Below are 24,278 nucleotides of genomic sequence, written 5' to 3' on the forward strand. Positions count from 1 at the left end.
TAGTCAGGTTATAGATGGTGGTGTAGATGAGGCTGGGTCTAGTCAGGTTATAGATGGTGGTGTAGATGAGGCTGGGTCTAGTCAGGTTATAGATGGTGGTGTAGATGAGGCTGGGTCTAGTCAGGTTATAGATGGGGGTGTAGATGAGGCTGGGTCTAGTCAGGTTATAGATGGTGGTGGTGTAGATGAGGCTGGGTCTAGTCAGGTTATAGATGGTGGTGTAGATGATGCTGGGTCTAGTCAGGTTATAGATGGTGGTGTAGATGAGGCTGGGTCTAGTCAGGTTATAGATGGTGGTGGTGTAGATGAGGCTGGGTCTAGTCAGGCTGGTGGTGTAGATGAGGCTGGGTCTAGTCAGGTTATAGATGGTGGTGTAGATGAGGCTGGGTCTAGTCAGGTTATAGATGGTGGTGTAGATGAGGCTGGGTCTAGTCAGGTTATAGATGGTGGTGGTGTAGATGAGGCTTGGTCTAGTCAGGCTGGTGGTGTAGATGAGGCTGGGTCTAGTCAGGTTATAGATGGTGGTGTAGATGAGGCTGGGTCTAGTCAGGTTATAGATGGTGGTGTAGATGAGGCTGGGTTTAGTCAGGTTATAGATGGTGGTGTAGATGAGGCTGGGTCTAGTCATGTTATAGATGGTGGTGTAGATGAGGCTGGGTCTAGTCAGGTTATAGATGGTGGTGTAGATGAGGCTGGGTCTAGTCAGGTTATAGATGGTGGTGTAGATGAGGCTGGGTCTAGTCATGTTATAGATGGTGGTGTAGATGAGGCTGGGTCTAGTCAGGTTATAGATGGTGGTGGTGTAGATGAGGCTGGGTCTAGTCAGGTTATAGATGGTGTAGATGAGGCTGGGTCTAGTCAGGTTATAGATGGTGGTGTAGATGAGACTGGGTCTAGTCAGGTTATAGATGGTGGTGTAGATGAGACTGGGTCTAGTCAGGTTATAGATGGTGGTGTAGATGAGGCTGGGTCTAGTCAGGTTATAGATGGTGTTGTTGATGAGACTGGGTCTAGTCAGGTTATAGATGGTGGTGTAGATGAGACTGGGTCTAGTCAGGCTATAGATGGTGGTGTAGATGAGGCTGGGTCTAGTCAGGTTATAGATGGTGGTGGTGTAGATGAGGCTGGGTCTAGTCAGGTTATAGATGGTGTAGATGAGGCTGGGTCTAGTCAGGTTATAGATGGTGGTGTAGATGAGACTGGGTCTAGTCAGGTTATAGATGGTGGTGTAGATGAGACTGGGTCTATTCAGGTTATAGATGGTGCTGTAGATGAGACTGGGTCTAGTCAGGTTATGCTAGTGGATGAGGAGAGTATAGTGGGGAAGTATAAGAGACGAGGGGGGAAGAGGGTGTCAAGCAGAAAAGGAAAAAGGTGTGGTCAAAGGCACCATGGAAACTTTGCCTGTTGCTGTGGGGGAGGCCCTGACCAGAGAGGAAGGGCAGGTGGTCAGGGTGGGAGATAGAGATGAGGAGGAAAGTGAGTCTGAGGAAGAGGATGAGGAGTTATTTTTTTTCAGACTCCTCTTCAATAGGCCCGGAGCTGACAGCCAGTCAAGCAGAGGGGTCTTAGTACACGTTGAGAGAAGTGGGAGTGTTAAGGGACATCATTAATCAGTTCGACCTAGTGGATGTTTGGAGAACTAAACATCCCAATACAAGACAGTATACGTGGGTGAAGGTTTTTGGGGCTAGGGTGAGTGCAGCCCGACTTGATCGGTTTTACATGTCTAGGAATCGGAGCAATAGGCTGTTGGGCGCTACCATTCTCCTGGTGGGTTTTTCGGATCACCACATAACCATGGCTCGGCTGTCTATTTCACCAGGGCCCCGGCAGGCATCTTATTGGAAGTTCAATGTAAAGCTCTTACAAGATGCCACTTTTTGCTCAGGTTTCCAGACCTTTTGAGAAAGGTGGGGGCAGCGAAGAGAGGAGTATGAGTCTCTCAGTCAATGGTGGGATGTAGGGAAAGTCCAAATTCGGCTTTTCTGTCAACAGTACACAGCTCTCTCATCCTCAGAGGCTAGGAGAGTATTGGGAGAACTAGAGCGGTGTATTAGTGAGATGGAGGTAGAGATGGTGGGGCAAGGCAATGTAGGCCTCCAGGCTAATTTAGCAGGATTACGTAGGGACCTGGGCAGTTTTTTCCAGGTTAAAGCAAAGGGAGCACTTATAAGAGCTAGGTTCTCCATCCTCAAGGAGATGGAGGCTCCCAGCTCCTTCTTCTTTGGTTTGGAAAGACAGAGCAGTGAAGCCAAGGGTATGCATTGTCTACGGCTGTCTGATGGGCGGGTGACCTCTGTGGTGGGTGAGATGCGGGAGAGAACTGTGGAGTTGTATACTGAGTTGTATAGGGCAGAACTGTGTGATCCTATGTGTGCTCAGGTCTTGTTCGCAGGACTCCCTAAGCTCTCTCTGGCACAGGGGGATGAAATGGACATTCCTCTGTTGTCCCATGAACTGGCAGAGGCCGTAAGCCAGATGTCCCCCGGTCGTGCACCGGGGGTCGATGGACTCCCAGTGGAATTTTATAAAAAATTCTGGGGAATAATTGGACAGGATTTATTTTGCGTGTTGCGTGAATGCGTTGGGGTAGGAGAGATGCTGATGAGCTGCCGTCGGGCGGCTCTGACTCTCCTGCCCAAAAAAGGGGACTTGTGGTAACTTAAGAACTGGAGGCCTGTGGCATTACTCTGTGCGGACTACAAGATATTTGCCAAGGTCCTCGCTAACAGAGTGAAGTCCCATTTGGACTCGATAGTACATAAGGACCAAACATATTGTGTACCGGGACGCTCAATCACGGACAACTTGTTCTTAATCAGGGACATGTTGGACTTGTCGAGAGGTTCTAATGTGAACTTTGGACTGGTCTCTTTAGATCAATATAAGGCTTTTGATAGAGTGGACCATGAGTATCTGTTTAATGTGATGTTTGGGTTTGGGAAGAGTTTTTTGACCTGTGTGTCACGCCCTGACCTTAGAGAGCCTTTTTATTCTCTATTTTGGTTAGGTCAGGGTGTGACTAGGGTGGGTACTCTAGTTTTGTTGTATTTCTATGTTGGCCTGATATGGTTCCCAATCAGAGGCAGCTGTCTATCGTTGTCTCTGATTGGGGATCATATTTAGGCAGCCTTTTCCCAGCTGTTGTTTGTGGGATCTTGATTTTGTACAAAGCTGTACGTTTCGTTGGTTTCTCTTTATTGTTTTGTTGCTGGTTATCATAAATAAATATGATTAACCTACCCACGCTGCACCTTGGTCCGAACATCATTACAAAGACGTTCGTTACACTGTGTGAAGCTGTTGCATGCTGGGGCGCCATGTATGGTGAAGGTGGGAGGGGGGGCTCAGTAGGCCAGTCTGGGTGAGACGGGGCATTAGACAAGGATGCCCTCTATCTGGGCAGTTATACACACTAGCCATTGAGCCTTTTTTGGGACTGCTACGCAGGAGACTGCAAGGACTGTCCTGGACAGGCATGGATGTAGTGACAGGCATAGCAGTGTCAGCATATGCAGATGACGTTTCTGTGATGGTCAGGATATGCAGGCACTAGAGACCAGTCTGAGGGTGTACGAGGGAGCTTCATCAGCTAAGGTAAACTGGGGCAAGAGCAAAGCTCTGTTATGTGGGGCATGGGGGGATAGGGCTCCTCCTCTGCTTCCAGGGGGTTTGCAGTGGGGTTGTGAAGGGCTTAAAGTGTTGGGGGTGTACCTGGGCTCGGAGAAGTGGGTCAGGAAGAACTGGGAGGGGCTGTCACAGGCAGTGGTGTCAAGACTGGCCAGGCGGATGTGGCTCCTGTCCCATGTGTCATACAGAGGGACGGTGCTGATAATCAACAACCTGGTGGCATCTTCCCTGTTCCATAAACTGGCTGTCCTCAACCCTCCCGCCGGTCTGCTCACAGACCTGCAACGCAAGCTGGTGGATATTTTCTGGTCGGGCCATCATTGGCTGAGGGTGGCAGTGTTGTACATGACCGTCCACGAAGGAGGACAGGGCCTGGTGGAACTGGAGAGCAGGGTGGCTGCTTTCCGGCTAAAGGCGGTGCAGAGACTGCTGTACCATACTGATGTTAGCTGGAGGGAACCAGCATGCGCGCTGCTGAGGAGAGCTGGCGGATTAGGGTTGGACCGGCAGCTGTTCCTCATGAAGCTGGAGAGTACAGCAGGTCTCTCAGATATTTACTCTGCAATGCTGAGGGCCTGGCAACTGCCAAGGCCTACACGAGAAGGGGATGTGGAGCCTGGGCTGTTGGTGTGGGAGGAGCCTCAAATTCCACAACCCAGCCATTCCTTTGAGATCGGTTCAGTCGGCCACCCTGCAGAGGCAACTGATGGCAGGGGGTTTACAAAGGCTGGGTGACCTGCGACTGCTGGGAGAGGAGAGGTGGAAAACCCCAGAAGTCTTGGCACAACAAACAGAAATAACGTCTCTTAGGCTTCTGGAGAGATTCCTTCTCATGATGCCATCTATTTTGTGAAGTGAACCAGTCCCTCCTGCAGCAAAGCACCCCCACAAAATGTGCTTCACGGTTGGGATGGTGTTCTTCGGCTTGCAAGCCTCCCCCTTTTTCCTCCAAACAAAACAATGGTCATTATGGCCAAACAGTTCCATTTTTGTTTCATCAGACCAGAGGACGTTTCTCCAAAAAGTACGATCTTTGTCCCCATGTGCAGTTGCAAACCGCAGTCTGGCTTTTTTATGGCGGTTTTGGAGCAGTGGCTTCTTCCTTGCTGAGTGGCCTTTAAGGTTATGATGATATAGGACTCGTTTTACTGTGGATATAGATACTTTTATACCTGTTTCCTCCAGCATCTTCACAAGGTCCTTTGCTGTTGTTCTGGGATTGATTTGCACTTTTCGCACCAAAGTACATTCATCTCTAGGAGACAGAACACGTCTCCTTCCTGAGCGGTATGACGGCTGCGTGGTTCCATGGTGTTTATACTTGCGTACTATTGTTTGTACAGATGAACGTGATACCTTCAGGCATTTGGAAATTGCTCCCAAGGATGAACCAGACTTGTGGAGGTCTACAATTTTTTTTCTGAAGTCTTGTCTGATTTGTGTTGATTTTCCGATGAGGTCAAGCAAAGGTGCACTGAGTTTGAAGGTAGGCCTTGAAATACATCCACAGTTACACCTCCAATTGACTCAAATTATGTCAATTAGCCTGTTTAAAGGCACAGTCAACTTAGTGTATGTAAACTTCTGACCCACTGGAATTGTGATACAGTGAATTATAAGTGAAATAATCTGTCTGTAAACAATTGTTGGAAAAATGACTTGTGTCTTGCACAAAGTAGATGTCCTAACCGACTTGCCAAAACTATAGTTTGTTAACAAGAAATTTGTGGAGTGGTTGAAAAAACGAGTTTTAATGACTCCAACCTAAGTGTATGTAAACTTCCGACTTCAACGTGTAGATCTTCTGCACAGATTCTGTCAGACCTGACAGTAAATCTCAGTAAGACAGAAATAATGGTGTCCCAAGAAAGGTCTGAGAGACAAGGCTTTCTATGCCATCAAAAGGAACATCAAATTCAACATACCAATTAGGATCTGGCTAAAAATACTTGAATCAGTTATAGAACCCATTGCCCTTTGTGGTTGTGAGGTCTGGGGTCCGCTCACCAACCAATAATTCACAAAATGGGACAAACACCAAATCGAGACTCTGCATGCAGAATTCTGCAAAAATATCCTCCGTGTACAACGTAAAACACCAAATAATGCATGCAGAGCAGAATTAGGCCGATACCCGCTAATTATCAAAATCCAGAAAAGAGACGTTAAATTCTACAACCACCTAAAAGGAAGCGATTCCCAAACCTTCCATAACAAAGCCATCACCTACAGAGAGATGAACCTGGAGAAGAGTCCCCTAAGCAAGCTGGTCCTGGGGCTCTGTTCACAAACACAAACAGACCCCACAGAGCCCCAGGACAGCAACACAATTAGACCCAACCAAATCATGAGAAAACAAAAATATAATTATTTCCAATGTGTCAAGTAATTAACCAAAAAAAACGGAGCAAACTAGAATGCTATTTGGCCCTAAACAGAGAGTACACAGTGGCAGAATACCTGACCACTATGACTGACCCAAACTTAAGGAAAGCTTTGACTATGTACAGACTCATTGAGCATAGCCTTGCTATTGAGAGAGGCTGCCGTAGGCAGACCTGGCTCTCAAGAGAAGACAGGCTATGTGCACACTGCCCACAAAATGAGGTGGAATCTGAGCTGCACTTTCTAACCTCCTGCCCAATGTATGACCATATTAGAGACACATATTTCCCTCAGATTGCACAGACCCACAAAGAATTAGAAAACAAATCCAATTTTGATAAATACCAATATATGCTGCTGTTCAAAAGTTTGGGGTCACTTAGAATTGTCCTTGTTTTAAAAGAAAAGCAAATTTTTTGTCCATTAAAATAACATCAGATTGATCAGAAATACAGCGTAGACATTGTTAATGTTGTAAATGACTATTGTAGCTGGAAATGGCAGATTTTGTATGGATTATCTACATAGGCGTACAGAGGCCCATTATCAGCAACCATCACTCCTGTGTTCCAATGGCACGTTGTGTTAGCTAATCCACGTTTATCATTTTGAAAGGCTAATTGATCATTAGAAAACCCTTTTGCAATTATGTTAGCACAGCTGAAAACAGTTGTTCTGATTTAAATAAGCAATAAAACTGGCCTTCTTTAGACTAGTTGAGTATCTGGAGCATCAGCATTTGTGGGTTCGATTGCAGGCTCAAAATGGCCAGAAACAAAGAACTTAGACTCATCAGTCTATTCTTGTTCTGAGAAATGAAAGCTATTCCTTGCGAGAAATGGCCAAAAAACTGAAGATCTCGTACATCGCCGTGTACTACTCCCTTCACAGAACAGCGCAAACTGGCTCTAACCAGAAAAGAAAGAGAAGTGGGAGGCCCCGGTGCACAACTGAGCAAGAGGACAAGTACATTAGAGTGTCTAGTTTGTAGCTGGAAACTGGCAGCTTCATTAAATAGTACCCACAAAACACCAGTCTCAACGTCAACAGCGAAGAGGCGACTCCGGGATGCCGGCCTTCTAGGCAGAGTTCCTCTGTCCAGTGTCTGTGTTCTTTTGCCCATCTTAATCTTTTCTTTTTATTGGCCAGTCTGAGATATGGGTTTTTCTTTGCAACTCTGCCTAGAAGGCCAGCATCCCGCAGTCACCTCTTCACTGTTGACGTTGAGACTGGTGTTTTGGTGGAAATTTCTAAGTCACCCCAAACTTTTGAATGGTAGTGTATATTGGGTGAAATACCACAGTGTACCATCACAGCAGCAAGATTTGTGACCTGTTGCCACAAGAAAAGGGCAACCAGTGAAGAACAAACACCATTGTAAATACAACCCATATTTATGTTTATTTTCCCTTTTGTACTTTAACTATTTGCACATCCTTACAGGACTGTATAAAGACACAATATGACATTTGAAATGTCTTTATTCTTTTGGAACTTTTGTGAGTGTAATGTTTACTGTTAATTTTTATTGTTCATTTCACTTTTGTTTATTATTTAATTCACTTGCCAATAAAACCCCTTAAATTGAAATTGGATTGACAGAGAGCGAGAGAGACAGGGAGAGAGAGAGAGACACAGAGAGAGAGACAGAGACAGGAAGAGAGAGACACAAAGAGAGAGAGAGAAATAGAGAGAGAGAGAGACAGAGAGCGAGAGAGACAGGGAGAGAGAGACACAGGGAGAGAGAGAGACACACAGAGACAGAGACAGTGAGAGCGAGACACACAAAGAGAGAGAGAGAAATAGAGAGAGAGAGAGGGAGAGAGAGAGAGAGAGAGAGAGAGAGAGAGAGAGAGAGAGAGAGAGAGAGAGAGAGAGAGAGATAGAGAGAGAAATAGAGAGAGAAATAGAGACAGAGACGGAGATAGCGAGAGACAGAGCTTGCTTTGGCAATGTTAACACGTTTCCCATGCCAATAAAGCCCCTTGAATTGAATTGAGAGAGACAGACACACATAGACAGAGAGACACACAGAGACAGAGAGACACACAGAGACAGAGAGACACACAGAGAGAGAGACACACAGAGAGAGAGAGAGACACAGAGAGACACACACAGAGACAGAGAGACACACAGAGAGAGAGACACACAGAGAGACAGACACAGAGAGACAGAGAGATGATGTCTGTGTAGATGATGATGTCAGAGAGATGATGTCTGTGTAGATGATGATGTCTCTCTGATGTCTGTGTAGATGATGATGTCTCTCTGATGTCTGTGTAGATGATGATGTCTCTCTCTGTAGTTGTGGCTGTCCCCCTCTGCAGCGTATCTGGGAGGCTGATCTAGAAGCCTGTCACCTCCTCCTCCGAGGCATCCAGCTGCGTACCCCATTCTGTGGTGGTCCGGCCCCTGCCACAGTGGTACTACCCAACCCCCAACCAGCCACTAAACAAGAAGCAGATCTGCAGGAATGTGCCATGTTGACGGCTCTGGGGGGTCGCTGGTGCCCCGAGGCCAACCTACAGAACTCAGAGTTCACCAAGGTAACTAACACAACCACATGTTCCATTTGTAGTGCACTCCTTCTGCCCAGAGCCCTATGGGGAATAGGGTGCCATTTGTAGTGCACTCCTTCTGCCCAGAGCCCTATGGGGAATAGGGTGCCATTTGTAGTGCACTACTTCTGCCCAGAGCCCTATGGGGAATAGGGTGCCATTTGTAGTGCACTACTTCTGCCCAGAGCCCTATGGGGAATAGGGTGCCATTTGTAGTGCACTACTTCTGCCCAGAGCCCTATGGGGAATAGGGTGCCATTTGTAGTGCACTACTTCTGCCCAGAGCCCTATGGGGAATAGGGTGCCATTTGTAGTGCACTACTTCTGCCCAGAGCCCTATGGGGAATAGGGTGCCATTTGGAACACATTGTGGTTTGTTATACATTTGGTATTTTTTTTACCTTACAGATCAAATCAAATCAAATGTAATTCCTCACATGCGCTGAATACAACAGGTGTAGACTTTACAGTGAAAGGACACAGCCTCTGTCTTATTTAGGACACAGCCTCTGTCTTATTTAGGACACAGCCTCTGTCTTATTTAGGACACAGCCTCTATCTTATATTAGGACACAGCCTCTACATCTTATTTAGGACACAGCCTCTACATCTTATTTAGGACACAGCCTCTGTCTTATTTAGGACACAGCCTCTATCTTATTTAGGACACACCTCTATCTTATATAGGACACAGCCTCTACATCTTATATAGGACACAGCCTCTGTCTTATATAGGACACAGCCTCTACATCTTATTTAGGACACAGCCTCTATCTTATTTAGGACACAACCTCTATCTTATTTAGGACACACCTCTATCTTATATAGGACACAGCCTCTACATCTTATTTAGGACACAGCCTCTGTCTTATTTCGGACATGTTCATGCACACTATAAAAACACAATCTGATGTTTACTGTCAGTCATTTAGAAGCAGTTCTTTGAATTGAAATAGTATAATGTTGATGTGGGTATATAGTTTCCACTGTGGCCTTTTTGTTTCTTCATAGTATAATATATATCATGTAGCCTGTATTTATCCAGGAAGGGCAGATTATATTAACATCTGGTCTGGTACACCTGTCGTCTTAACATGAAAACCTGACTCGACCTGAAAGTGCCTTTGCAAAACAGTGTTTTAATTCAGTCAAGTGTAGTAATTCTTGTTAGCGTTCAACAGTAGTTACATGTATTCCAACGTTCATGTAGCCCGTAATTATCCAGGAAACGTGTGGCCGGTGAAAACATGACCTGACCTCAAAGAGCCCCTCACTCACAGTCCTCTTAATATGGAGAGAAACCTGACTTTTAATCAAGCATTAATATGGAGGGAAACCTGACTTTAAATCAAGCATTAATATGGAGGGAAACCTGACTTTAAATCAAGCATTAATATGGAGGGAAACCTGACTTTAAATCAAGCATTAATATGGAGGGAAACCTGACTTTAAATCAAGCATTAATATGGAGGGAAACCTGACTTTAAATCAAGCATTAATATGGAGGGAAACCTGACTTTAAATCAAGCATTAATATGGAGGGAAACCTGACTTTAAATCAAGCATTAATATGGAGGGAAACCTGACTTTAAATCAAGCATTAATATGGAGGGAAACCTGACTTTAAATCAAGCATTAATATGGAGGGAAACCTGACTTTAAATCAAGCATTAATATGGAGGGAAACCTGACTTTAAATCAAGCATTAATATGGAGGGAAACCTGACTTTAAATCAAGCATTAATATGGAGGGAAACCTGACTTTAAATCAAGCATTAATATGGAGGGAAACCTGACTTTAAATCAAGCATTAATATGGAGGGAAACCTGACTTTAAATCAAGCATTAATATGGAGAGAAACCTGACTTTAAATCAAGCATTAATATGGAGGGAAACCTGACTTTAAATCAAGCATTAATATGGAGGGAAACCTGACTTTAAATCAAGCATTAATATGGAGGGAAACCTGACTTTAAATCAAGCATTAATATGGAGGGAAACCTGACTTTAAATCAAGCGCTGTTGGCCAGTGGTGTAGTCGGTGATACGGTGTAGTCGGTGATCCGGTGTAGTCGGTTGTAGTCAGTGATACGGTGTAGTCAGTGTAGTCAGTGATACGGTGTAGTCGGTGTAGTCAGTGTAGTCAGTGATACGGTGTAGTCAGTGTTGTCAGTGATACGGTGTAGTCAGTGATACGGTGTAGTCGGTGATACGGTGTAGTCGGTGATACGGTGTAGTCAGTGATACGGTGTAGTCAGTGTAGTCAGTGATACGGTGTAGTCAGTGATACGGTGTAGTCAGTGTAGTCAGTGATACGGTGTAGTCAGTGATACGGTGTAGTCAGTGATATGGTGTAGTCAGTGATACGGTGTAGTCGGTGATACGGTGTAGTCAGTGATACGGTGTAGTCAGTGATACGGTGTAGTCAGTGATATGGTGTAGTCAGTGATACGGTGTAGTCGGTGTAGTCAGTGATACGGTGTAGTCAGTGTAGTCAGTGATACAGTGTAGTCAGTGTAGTCAGTGATACGGTGTAGTCAGTGATACGGTGTAGTCAGTGATATGGTGTAGTCAGTGTAGTCAGTGTAGTCAGTGTAGTCAGTGATACGGTGTAGTCAGTGTAGTCAGTGATATGGTGTACTGGTGAAACAGGACAGTTAACTACAGTTGAATGTGGCTGTCAAAGAGACTCTCTCACTGTGCACACTGGACTGTCACCTTCACTGGGATGACTGCTGTGTGTGTGTAGACCTTTCGTCTCCATGGTCAATGCAGCACATGCAACAATGTTGATGACAACGATGTTGTTTCCACTTTGATCTTAATATAAATCCACAAAACGTTCTATAATTACAATATTAGTTTGCGTTTCTTACATCTGCAAACAGCTAGTTTGTCTTTTCTTAGCAAATTAAGCTAAATTGTGTTAGCCACTAATGCTAATCACTAGTTAGCTGGCTAGCTAACTAGCTAATAAAAGTAGTGAGTCAGAGCTAACGTAGCTAGCTAATACAGCCTGATACCAGTGATGGTGGAGGCCTAAATCAGCATGTTGCTTGTGCAACAGTATCTTCTAAATCAAAGAGGAATAGGTGAAGCATGAATATGTTGGCTATATGAATAACGATTTAATGTAGCCAAAGATTATAGGGTCCCCTAGGAAACACTGAACAACACTTTGGTTCCTACCCTGTCACAATAACTTGTCCATGGCATTTTCATTCGTTGTCATGTCAAACACTGTATTCAAAGTGCCCCCACTATAATTTATATTCTAACTATCGAATTATAATCAACATTCTATTTCCATGATTCCAAAAGTTCAGCCCAGTGTTCTGATCTAAATCGTAATTGCAACATTTGGTTAAAAATAAGGCCTAGTATTTTTGCCCATATCGTGGCAGTGTGGAAATGATCTCAAATGAGTGCAGGAAATGGATGGAAATGCAGGAAAATATACTGCTCAAAAAAATAAAGGGAACACTTAAACAACACATCCTAGATCTGAATGAAAGAAATAATCTTATTAAATACTTTTTTCTTTACATAGTTGAATGTGCTGACAACAAAATCACACAAAATAATCAATGGAAATCCAATTTATCAACCCATGGAGGTCTGGATTTGGAGTCACACTCAAAATTAAAGTGGAAAACCACACTACAGGCTGATCCAACTTTGATGGAATGTCCTTAAAACAAGTCAAAATGAGGCTCAGTAGTGTGTGTGGCCTCCACGTGCCTGTATGACCTCCCTACAACGCCTGGGCATGCTCCTGATGAGGTGGCAGATGGTCTCCTGAGGGATCTCCTCCCAGACCTGGACTAAAGCATCCACCAACTCCTGGACAGTCTGTGATGCAACGTGGCGTTGGTGGATGGAGCGAGACATGATGTCCCAGATGTGCTCAATTGGATTCAGGTCTGGGGAACGGGCGGGCCAGTCCATAGCATCAATGCCTTCCTCTTGCAGGAACTGCTGACACACTCCAGCCACATGAGGTCTAGCATTGTCTTGCATTAGGAGGAACCCAGGGCCAACCGCACCAGCATATGGTCTCACAAGGGGTCTGAGGATCTCATCTCGGTACCTAATGGCAGTCAGGCTACCTCTGGCGAGCACATGGAGGGCTGTGCGGCCCCCCAAAGAAATGCCACCCCACACCATGACTGACCCACTGCCAAACCGGTCATGCTGGAGGATGTTGCAGGCAGCAGAACGTTGTCCACGGCGTCTCCAGAGTCTGTCACGTCTGTCACGTGCTCAGTGTGAACCTGCTTTCATCTGTGAAGAGCACAGGGCGCCAGTGGTGAATTTGCCAATCTTGGTGTTCTCTGTCAAATGCCAAACGTCCTGCACGGTGTTGGGCTGTAAGCACAACCCCCACCTGTGGACGTCGGGCCCTCATACCACCCTCATGGAGTCTGTTTCTGACCGTTTGAGCAGACACATGCACATTTGTGGCCTGCTGGAGGTCATTTTGCAGGGCTCTGGCAGTGCTTCTCCTGCTCCTCCTTGCACAAAGGCGGAGGTAGCGGTCCTGCTGCTGGGTTGTTGCCCTCCTACGGCCTCCTCCACGTCTCCTGATGTACTGGCCTGTCTCCTGGTAGCGCCTCCATGCCCTGGACACTACGCTGACAGACACAGCAAACCTTCTTGCCACAGCTCGCATTGATGTGCCATCCTGGATGAGCTGCACTACCTGAGCCACTTGTGTGGGTTGTAGACTCCGTCTCATTCTACCACTAGAGTGAAAGCACCGCCAGCATTCAAAAGTGACCAAAACATCAGCCAGGAAGCATAGGAACTGAGAAGTGGTCTGTGGTCCCCACCTGCACAACCACTCCTTTATTGGGGGTGTCTTGCTAATTGCCTATAATTTCCACCTGTTGTCTATTCCATTTGCACAACAGCATGTGAAATGTATTGTCAATCAGTGTTGCTTCCTAAGTGGACAGTTTGATTTCACAGAAGTGTGATTGACTTGGAGTTACATTGTGCTGTTTAAGTGTTCACTTTATTTTTTTGAGCAGTGTATTTTAGGTTGAAGTTGAATTGAACAGTATAAACCAATCAGAATGGAGAAAGACCCATTGAAATAATGTTGAATGTATGTGTTGCCAGCCCGGATGAAGCAAATTTAGAACTTTTTATTATTCAAAAACATAAAATACCGTCAAATACGTCATACCGCCAAATACGTCATACCATCAAAAAATAAGAAAATACCATGCTATGATATTTTGTCCACATCGCCCAGCCCTACTCCAGGTAGGTGTTTGTCCCCCTGTGTGCTGAGGGGATACTGTCACCCTCCAGGCAGGTGTTTGTCCCCCTGTGTGCTGAGGGTGTCAGGTTCTTGTCCAGTTCTGGCATTTAGATCGCCACAGACTAGTACATGTCCCTGGGCCTGGAAATGATGGATTTCCCCCTCCAGGATGGAGAAGCTGTCTTCATTATAGTATGGGGATTCTAGTGGGGGGATATAGGTAGGATGGAGAAGCCGTCTTCATTAAAGTATGGGGATTCTAGTGGGGGGATATAGGTAGGATGGAGAAGCTGTCTTCATTAAAGTATGGGGTTTCTAGTAGGGGGATATAGGTAGGATGGAGAAGCTGTCTTCATTAAAGTATGGGGATTCTAGTGGGGGGATATAGGTAGGATGGAGAAGCTGTCTTCATTAAAGTATGGGGATTCTAGTAGGGGGATATAGGTAGGATGGAGAAGCTGTCTTCATTATAGTATGGGGATTCTAGTGGGGGATATAGGTAGCACACAGGAGGACATTTTTCTCTGTCGAGATAATTTCCTTTTGAATTTCTAGCCAAATGTAAAATGTTTCTGTTTTGAGTTCCTTCCCTGTTTCACTCCTGTTTTTTTGGTGGATGGGACTACCAGCTCTCTGTAACCTAGAGGGCAACCAGTGGGTCCATCTCCTCTATACCACCCACCTGGTAGTGTGGTGGATGGGACTACCAGCTCTCTGTAACCTAGAGGACAACCAGTGGGTCCGTCTCCTCTATACCACCCACCTGGTAGTGTGGTGGATGGGACTACCAGCTCTCTGTAACCTAGAGGGCAACCAGTGGGTCCATCTCCTCTATACCACCCTGGTAGTGTGGTGGATGGGACTACCAGCTCTCTGTAACCTAGAGGACAACCAGTGGGTCCATCTCCTCTATACCACCTGGTAGTGTGGTGGATGGGACTACCAGCTCTCTGTAACCTAGAGGACAACCAGTGGGTCCATCTCCTCTATACCACCCACCTGGTAGTGTGGTGGATGGGACTACCAGCTCTCTGTAACCTAGAGGGCAACCAGTGGGTCCATCTCCTCTATACCACCCACCTGGTAGTGTGGTGGATGGGACTACCAGCTCTCTGTAACCTAGAGGACAACCAGTGGGTCCATCTCCTCTATACCACCCCCTGGTAGTGTGGTGGATGGGACTACCAGCTCTCTGTAACCTAGAGGGCAACCAGTGGGTCCATCTCCTCTATACCACCCTGGTAGTGTGGTGGATGGGACTACCAGCTCTCTGTAACCTAGAGGGACAACCAGTGGGTCCGTCTCCTCTATACCACCCACCTGGTAGTGTGGTGGATGGGACTACCAGCTCTCTGTAACCTAGAGGGCAACCAGTGGGTCCATCTCCTCTATACCACCCACCTGGTAGTTTGGTGGATGGGACTACCAGCTCTCTGTAACCTAGAGGACAACCAGTGGGTCCGTCTCCTCTATACCACCCACCTGGTAGTGTGGTGGATGGGACTACCAGCTCTCTGTAACCTAGAGAGCAACCAGTGGGTCCATCTCCTCTATACCACCCACCTGGTAGTTTGGTGGATGGGACTACCAGCTCTCTGTAACCTAGAGGACAACCAGTGGGTCCATCTCCTCTATACCACCTGGTAGTGTGGTGGATGGGACTACCAGCTCTCTGTACCCTAGAGGGCAACCAGTGGGTCCATCTCCTCTATACCACCCACCTGGTAGTGTGGTGGATGGGACTACCAGCTCTCTGTAACCTAGAGGACAACCAGTGGGTCCATCTCCTCTATACCACCTGGTAGTGTGGTGGATGGGACTACCAGCTCTCTGTAACCTAGAGGACAACCAGTGGGTCCGTCTCCTCTATACCACACACCTGGTAGTGTGGTGGATGGGACTACCAGCTCTCTGTAACCTAGAGGACAACCAGTGGGTCCATCTCCTCTATACCACCCACCTGGTAGTGTGGTGGATGGGACTACCAGCTCTCTGTAACCTAGAGGACAACCAGTGGGTCCATCTCCTCTATACCACCCACCTGGTAGTGTGGTGGATGGGACTACCAGCTCTCTGTAACCTAGAGGACAACCAGTGGGTCCATCTCCTCTATACCACCCACCTGGTAGTGTGGTGGATGGGACTACCAGCTCTCTGTAACCTAGAGGGCAACCAGTGGGGCCATCTCCTCTATACCACCTGGTAGTGTGGTGGATGGGACTACCAGCTCTCTGTAACCTAGAGGGCAACCAGTGGGTCCATCTCCTCTATACCACCCACCTGGTAGTGTGGTGGATAGGACTACCAGCTCTCTGTAACCTAGAGGACAACCAGTGGGTCCGTCTCCTCTATACCACCTGGTAGTGTGGTGGATGGGACTACCAGCTCTCTGTAACCTAGAGGACAACCAGTGGGTCTCCTCTATACCACCTGGTAGTGTGGTGGATGGGACTACCAGCTCTCTGTAACCTAGAGGACAACCAGTGGGTCCGTCTCCTCTATACCACCCACCTGGTAGTGTGGTGGATGGGACTACCAGCTCTCTGTAACCTAGAGGGCAACCAGTGGGTCCATCTCCTCTATACCACCCTGGTAGTGTGGTGGATGGGACTACCAGCTCTCTGTAACCTAGAGGACAACCAGTGGGTCCATCTCCTCTATACCACCCACCTGGTAGTGTGGTGGATGGGACTACCAGCTCTCTGTAACCTAGAGGACAACCAGTGGGTCCATCTCCTCTATACCACCTGGTAGTGTGGTGGATGGGACTACCAGCTCTCTGTAACCTAGAGGACAACCAGTGGGTCCGTCTCCTCTATACCACCCAACTTGTAGTGTGGTGGATGGGACTACCAGCTCTCTGTAACCTAGAGGGCAACCAGTGGGTCCATCTCCTCTATACCACCCAACTTGTAGTGTGGTGGATGGGACTACCAGCTCTCTGTAACCTAGAGGGCAACCAGTGGGTCCATCTCCTCTATACCACCTGGTAGTGTGGTGGATGGGACTACCAGCTCTCTGTAACCTAGAGGGCAACCAGTGGGTCCATCTCCTCTATACCACCCACCTGGTAGTGTGGTGGATGGGACTACCAGCTCTCTGTAACCTAGAGGGCAACCAGTGGGTCCATCTCCTCTATACCACCCACCTGGTAGTGTGGTGGATGGGACTACCAGCTCTCTGTAACCTAGAGGGCAACCAGTTGGTCCATCTCCTCTATACCACCCTGGTAGTGTGGTGGATGGGACTACCAGCTCTCTGTAACCTAGAGGACAACCAGTTGGTCCATCTCCTCTATACCACCTGGTAGTGTGGTGGATGGGACTACCAGCTCTCTGTAACCTAGAGGACAACCAGTGGGTCCATCTGCTCTATACCACCCACCTGGTAGTGTGGTGGATGGGACTACCAGCTCTCTGTAACCAAGAGGACAACCAGTGGGTCCATCTCCTCTATACCACCCACCTGGTAGTGTGGTGGATGGGACTACCAGCTCTCTGTAACCAAGAGGACAACCAGTGGGTCCATCTCCTCTATACCACCCACCTGGTAGTGTGGTGGATGGGACTACCAGCTCTCTGTAACCTAGAGGACAACCAGTGGGTCCGTCTCCTCTATACCACCTGGTAGTGTGGTGGATGGGACTACCAGCTCTCTGTAACCTAGAGGACAACCAGTGGGTCCATCTCCTCTATACCAGCTGGTAGTGTGGTGGATGGGACTACCAGCTCTCTGTAACCTAGAGGACAACCAGTGGGTCTGTCTCCTCTATACCAGCTGGTAGTGTGGTGGATGGGACTACCAGCTCTCTGTACCCTAGAGGACAACCAGTGGGTCCATCTCCTCTATACCACCCACCTGGTAGTGTGGTGGATGGGACTACCAGCTCTCTGTAACCTAGAGGGCAACCAGTGGGTCCATCTCCTCTATACCACCCACTTGGTAGTGTGGTGGATGGGACTACCAGCTCTCTGTAACCTAGAGGACAACCAGTGGGTCCATCTCCTCTATACCACCTGGTAGTGTGGTGGATGGGACTACCAGCTCTCTGTAACCTAGAGGACAACCAGTGGGTCCATCTCCTCTATACCACCTGGTAGTGGTGGATGGGACTACCAGCTCTCTGTAACCTAGAGGACAACCAGTGGGTCCATCTCCTCTATACCACCTGGTAGTGTGGTGGATGGGACTACCAGCTCTCTGTAACCTAGAGGACAACCAGTGGGTCCATCTCCTCTATACCACCTGGTAGTGTGGTGGATGGGACTACCAGCTCTCTGTAACCTAGAGGACAACCAGTGGGTCCATCTCCTCTATACCACCCACCTGGTAGTGTGGTGGATGGGACTACCAGCTCTCTGTAACCTAGAGGACAACCAGTGGGTCCATCCCCTCTATACCACCCACCTGGTAGTGTGGTGGATGGGACTACCAGCTCTCTGTAACCTAGAGGACAACCAGTGGGTCCATCTCCTCTATACCACCTGGTAGTGTGGTGGATGGGACTACCAGCTCTCTGTAACCTAGAGGACAACCAGTGGGTCCATCTCCTCTATACCACCCACCTGGTAGTGTGGTGGATGGGACTACCAGCTCTCTGTAACCTAGAGGACAACCAGTGGGTCCATCTCCTCTATACCACCTGGTAGTGTGGTGGATGGGACTACCAGCTCTCTGTAACCTAGAGGACAACCAGTGGGTCCATCTCCTCTATACCACCCACCTGGTAGTGTGGTGGATGGGACTACCAGCTCTCTGTAACCTAGAGGGCAACCAGTGGGTCCATCTCCTCTATACCACCTGGTAGTGTGGTGGATGGGACTACCAGCTCTCTGTAACCTAGAGGACAACCAGTGGGTCCATCTCCTCTATACCACCTGGTAGTGTGGTGGATGGGACTACCAGCTCTCTGTAACCTAGAGGACAACCAGTGGGTCTCCTCTATACCACCCACCCTTTCCCTCCTTCAAAATGCATACAAAATGAATCCCAAACGTTACCAATAAACTTATCCAAACAAGTCAATCAACGTTTATAATCAAACAATGGGTACCCTAATACGCAAATAAACAATAAAATGTAAGACGGAGAATCGTTACTGTCTTTACCGGAGAAAAATACCGAAGAACACGCTCTCATTCACGCGCTTGGAAACACTACAGCCAAAATGGGAGCCACCTAGAGAAACTAACATTTCTGGCTCATTTTCCCAAAAACCAGCCTGAAACTCTTTCTAAAGACTGTTGACATCTAGTGGAAGCCCTAGGAACTGCAATCGGGCACGATTTCGCCCTATTATAAAAGTGCCAGCCATTGAAATTAGTGGTAGGGTGATTCTTTTTTTTTGGGGGGGGGATGGTTTGTCCTCGGGGTTTCGCCTGCCATTTCAGTTCTGTTATACTCACAGACATTATTTTAACAGTTTTAGAAACTTTAGATTGTTTTCTATCCGAATCTACCAATTATATGGATATCCTGGCTTCTGGGCCTGAGTAACAGGCAGTTTACCTTGGGCACGCTTTTCATCCGGACGTCAAAGTACCGCCCCCTATCCCAAAGAAGTTAACAGAGGGGTAGTGTATTAATATAGCACTGTGCCATGCCAGGGGATGGTCTGTGTGGAAGATTAAGTTGCTTATGTTCCCATTTTTATATTAGTCAGCAAAAAGTGTCTCTTGATTTTATATAAGGAGCTTATTTTGTACTCTTTTCATGTCTTTTCTTTTTTTTACATCCAGAAGGTAGTGTATCGTAATGACCTCTGAACAGAGGGACAGGGCTTCAAAGGCCTCTGCATTGGGAGGGGTAGCATGTTTGATTCTCCTGCCATTGTTGTCAAGGGCTTTGACACCTCTCAGGTCACACCTCAGTGCTAATTGAAGTTGTATCTGTTCTGTCCTAGCAAGCTTGGTAGCCTTAACTTAGCATTCAGTCCTTATAAGCTTCCTGTCATCCAGGACCTATATACTAGGCGAAGTCAGAGGAAAGACCCAAAAATTGTCAGAGACTCCAGCCACCCTAGTCATTGACTGTTTTGTCTGCTACCGCACGGCAAGCGGTACCAGAGTGCCAAGTCTAGGACCAAAAGTCTCCTTAACAGCTTCAACCCTCAAGCCATTAGACTGCTGAACAATTAATCAAATGACCACCCAGACTATTTACATTGACCCCCCCCCATTTGTTTTGTCCACTGCTGCTACTCGCTAGTTATTATCTATGCATAGTCACTTCACCCCCCACCTACATGTACAAATTACCTCTAACCTGTACCCCTGCACATTGACTTGGTACCGGTACCCCCTGTATTTAACCTCATTATTGTTATATTATTGTGCTACTTTTTATAATTTTTTACTTTAGTTTATTTGGAAAAGATTTTAAATATATTAAATAAATATTAAATTCACATAGTGTTGTAGAGGGTAGTATCCTGTATATGTCCTGGTGACATAGTGTTGTGGAGGGTAGTATCCTGTATATGTCCTGGTGACATAGTGTTGTAGAGGGTAGCATCCTGTATATGTCCTGGTGACATAGTGAAGGTTATGTTGTAGAGGGTAGCATCCTGTATATGTCCTGGTGACATAGTGTTGTGGAGGGTAGTATCCTGTATATGTCTTGGTGACATAGTGTTGTGGAGGGTAGTATCCTGTATATGTCCTGGTGACATAGTGTTGTGGAGGGTAGCATCCTGTATATGTCCTGGTGACATAGTGTTGTGGAGGGTAGCATCCTGTATATGTCCTGGTGACATAGTGTTGTAGAGGGTAGTATCCTGTATATGTCCTGGTGACATAGTGTTGTGGAGGGTAGTATCCTGTATATGTCCTGGTGACATAGTGTTGTAGAGGGTAGTATCCTGTATATGTCCTGGTGACATAGTGTTGTGGAGGGTAGTATCCTGTATATGTCCTGGTGACATAGTGTTGTAGAGGGTAGTATCCTGTCTATGTCCTGGTGACATAGTGTTGTAGAGGGTAGTATCCTGGATATGTCCTTGTGACATAGTGTTGCAGAGGGTATTATCCTGTATATGTCCTGGTGACATAGTGTTGTGGAGGGTAGTATCCTGTATATGTCCTGGTGACATAGTGTTGTAGAGGGTAGTATCCTGTATATGTCCTGGTGACATAGTGTTGTGGAGGGTAGTATCCTGTATATGTCCTGGTGACATAGTGTTGTAGAGGGTAGTATCCTGTATATGTCCTGGTGACATAGTGTTGTGGAGGGTAGTATCCTGTATATGTCCTGGTGACATAGTGTTGTAGAGGGTAGTATCCTGTATATGTCCTGGTGACATAGTGGGTTATTGTGGAGGGTAGTATCCTGTATATGTCCTGGTGACATAGTGTTGTGGAGGGTAGTATCCTGTATATGTCCTGGTGACATAGTGTTGTGGAGGATAGTATCCTGTATATGTCCTGGTGACATAGTGAAGGTTATGTTGTGGAGGGTAGTATCCTGTATATGTCCTGGTGACATAGTGAAGGTTATGTTGTGGAAGGTAGTATCCTGTATATGTCCTGGTGACATAGTGTTGTGGAGGGTAGTATACTCTATATGTCCTGGTGACATAGTGTTGTGGAGAGTAGTATCCTGTATATGTCCTCGTGACATAGTGAAGGTTATGTTGTGGAGGGTAATATCCTGTATATGTCCTGGTGACATAGTGTTGTAGAAGGTAGAATCCTGTATATGTCCTGGTGACATAGTGTTGTAGAGGGTAGCATCCTGTATATGTCCTGGTGACATAGTGTTGTGGAGGGTAATATCCTGTATATGTCCTTGTGACATAGTGTTGTAGAGGGTAGTATCCTGTATATGTCCTGGTGACATAGTGAAGGTTATGTTGTGGAGGGTAGTATCCTGTATATGTCCTGGTGACATAGTGAAGGTTATGTTGTGGAGGGTAGTATCCTGTCTATGTCCTGGTGACATAGTGTTGTGGAGGGTAGTATCCTGTATATGTCCTGGTGACATAGTGTTGTAGAGGGTAGTATCCTGTATATGTCCTGGTGACATAGTGTTGTGGAGGGTAGTATCCTGTATATGTCCTGGTGACATAGTGTTGTGGAGGGTAATATCCTGTATATGTCCTGGTGACATAGTGTTGTGGAGGGTAGTATCCTGTATATGTCCTGGTGACATAGTGTTGTAGAGGGTAGTATCCTGTGTAAATCTATATGTTTGTAAAAACATACTGAAAAATGTGGGAGCTCATCTGCTCATAACCTGTCTATGTCTCTGTCTGTCTCTCTGTCTGTCTCTCTGTCTGTCTGTCTCTATCTCTCTGTCTGTCTCTCTGTCTGTCTCTATCTCTCTGTCTGTCTCTCTGTCTGTCTCTATCTCTCTGTCTGTCTCTCTGTCTGTCTCTATCTCTCTGTCTGTCTCTCTGTCTGTCTCTATCTCTCTGTCTGTCTCTCTGTCTGTCTCTATCTCTCTGTCTGTCTCTCTCTCTGTCTCTATCTCTCTGTCTGTCTCTCTCTCTTTCTCTATCTCTCTGTCTGTCTGTCTCTCTCTCTATCTCTCTCTCTGGCTCTCTCTCTGTCTCTCTCTCTCTCTCTGTCTCTGTCTCTCTCTTTATCTCTCTCTCTCTGCTGTTTGTCTTTTCTTTTCCTGCAGCCTGGCCTGTCCTCCTAACCTCTATTCTGGACAATGAAGGTGAGACAAGGACATCCATCTTCCCTCCCTCTCTTGTCTCTCTGCTGTGTATTCCACCTTTCTCTTCTCCCAACCAAACCCTGTCAAACCACTCACAGCGAATATCTTACAGCTCTTCTAAAGACAGAGACAAAGAGGTAGTCTGTCTATACATGTAGGTAGAGGTAGTCTGTCTATACATGTAGGTAGAGGTAGTCTGTCTATACATGTAGGTAGAGGTAGTCTCTCTATACATGTTCGTATAACCACCACTACAGTACTGTAGACAGACTGAACACATGCAGAACCACAACTACAGTACTGTAGACAGACTGAACACATGCAGAACCACAACTACTCACAAAGCAACGCTGGGAAGGTCATTCATGTGTTAATGTATTTTAATGTGTGTGTGTTTGCATGTGAGTGTGTGTGTGAATCAGGTAATTTTGGATGCAGTTACACACACACACACACACACACACACACACACACACACACACACACACACACACACACACACACACACACACACACACACACACACACACACACACACACACAAAGCATCATTATGTTTTCAGTAATTCATGAGGTTGTTATGATTGTTGCTTCAACAAAATGTTTACCTTTTGTTGCAGAAATTGGAAGAGTTTTTATTCTGCATGGAGGATGTTCTCCCGGAGGTAGGCACGAATTCTCTTTCACTCTACTCTACTGTATGCTAAAGCTAAACATTATTCTAAAGCTAACGATAAAGATCAATATTATTTTAAAGCTATTGATAAATATTATTCTGAAGCTAATGATCAATATTATTTTAAAGCTATTGATAAATATTATTCTAAAGCTAATGATAAAGATTATTTTAACGATAAAGATTATTCTAAAGCTAATGATAAATATTATTCTAAAGCTAATGATAAATATTATTTTAAAGCTAATGATAAATATTATTCTAAAGCTAATGATAAATATTATTCTAACGATAAAGATTATTCTAAAGCTAATGCATCAGACCAGCAGGCTTGTCTTATTGTGGCATTGAGGTGGTTTGAACCCTGATCTGACCTCAGTGTAAACATGACCTCCAATATAACCCTGATCTGACCTCAGTGTAAACATGACCTCCAATATAACCCTGATCTGACCTCAGTGTAAACATGACCTCCAATATAACCCTGATCTGACCTCAGTGTAAACATGACCTCCAATATAACCCTGATCTGACCTCAGTGTAAACATGACCTCCAATATAACCCTGATCTGACCTCAGTGTAAACATGACCTCCAATATAACCCTGATCTGACCTCAGTGTAAACATGACCTCCAATATAACCCTGATCTGACCTCAGTGTAAACATGACCTCCAATATAACCCTGATCTGACCTCAGTGTAAACATGACCTCCAATATAACCCTGATCTGACCTCAGTGTAAACATGACCTCCAATATAACCCTGATCTGACCTCAGTGTAAACATGACCTCCAATATAACCCTGATCTGACCTCAGTGTAAACATGACCTAAAGATGGCACCGAAGAACATGGCTGACGTTTTTATATTTTCCCAACCAATTGTGCTATTTTTTTTTGGGTGTTTTGTGTAACTTATTTTTTTACTTATTGTGTACATAATGTTGCTGCTACTGTCTCTTTTGACCAAAAATAACTTCTGGACATCAGAAAAGCGATTTTTCACATGTGGACTGGAAGGAACTTTTTCCGATAACAAGTCCGGCGAGTCTGACGGGAAGGATATCCTGCTTTCACTGAAACAGGCCCTGATC

The 24,278-nt window shown here is 46.1% G+C and overlaps 1 protein-coding gene across 5 annotated transcripts in view; it reads left to right on the plus strand.

Moving 5' to 3' along the window:
• disc1 (DISC1 scaffold protein) overlaps positions 1–24,278 on the plus strand; it is a 136,863-nt gene that overhangs the window by 89,877 nt on the left and 22,708 nt on the right. For 3 of the 5 annotated variants that reach the window (XR_006762632.1, XM_045710456.1, XM_045710458.1), the window contains 2 exons: positions 8,324–8,564; positions 23,128–23,172. Coding sequence is in view for 3 of the 5 variants with exons in the window: in XM_045710456.1 (XP_045566412.1) it covers positions 8,324–8,564; positions 23,128–23,172 (286 nt within the window). In the remaining 2 variants the exon portion in view is untranslated. Of the gene's footprint in view, positions 1–8,323; positions 8,565–22,468; positions 22,508–23,127; positions 23,173–24,278 lie in introns of all 5 variants that reach the window. The other 2 variants (XR_006762633.1, XM_045710459.1) reach the window with 2 other exon arrangements.

The sequence above is a fragment of the Salmo salar genome, chromosome ssa28 (genome assembly GCF_905237065.1).
Source record: "Salmo salar chromosome ssa28, Ssal_v3.1, whole genome shotgun sequence".
NCBI classification, from domain to species: Eukaryota; Metazoa; Chordata; class Actinopteri; order Salmoniformes; family Salmonidae; genus Salmo; species Salmo salar.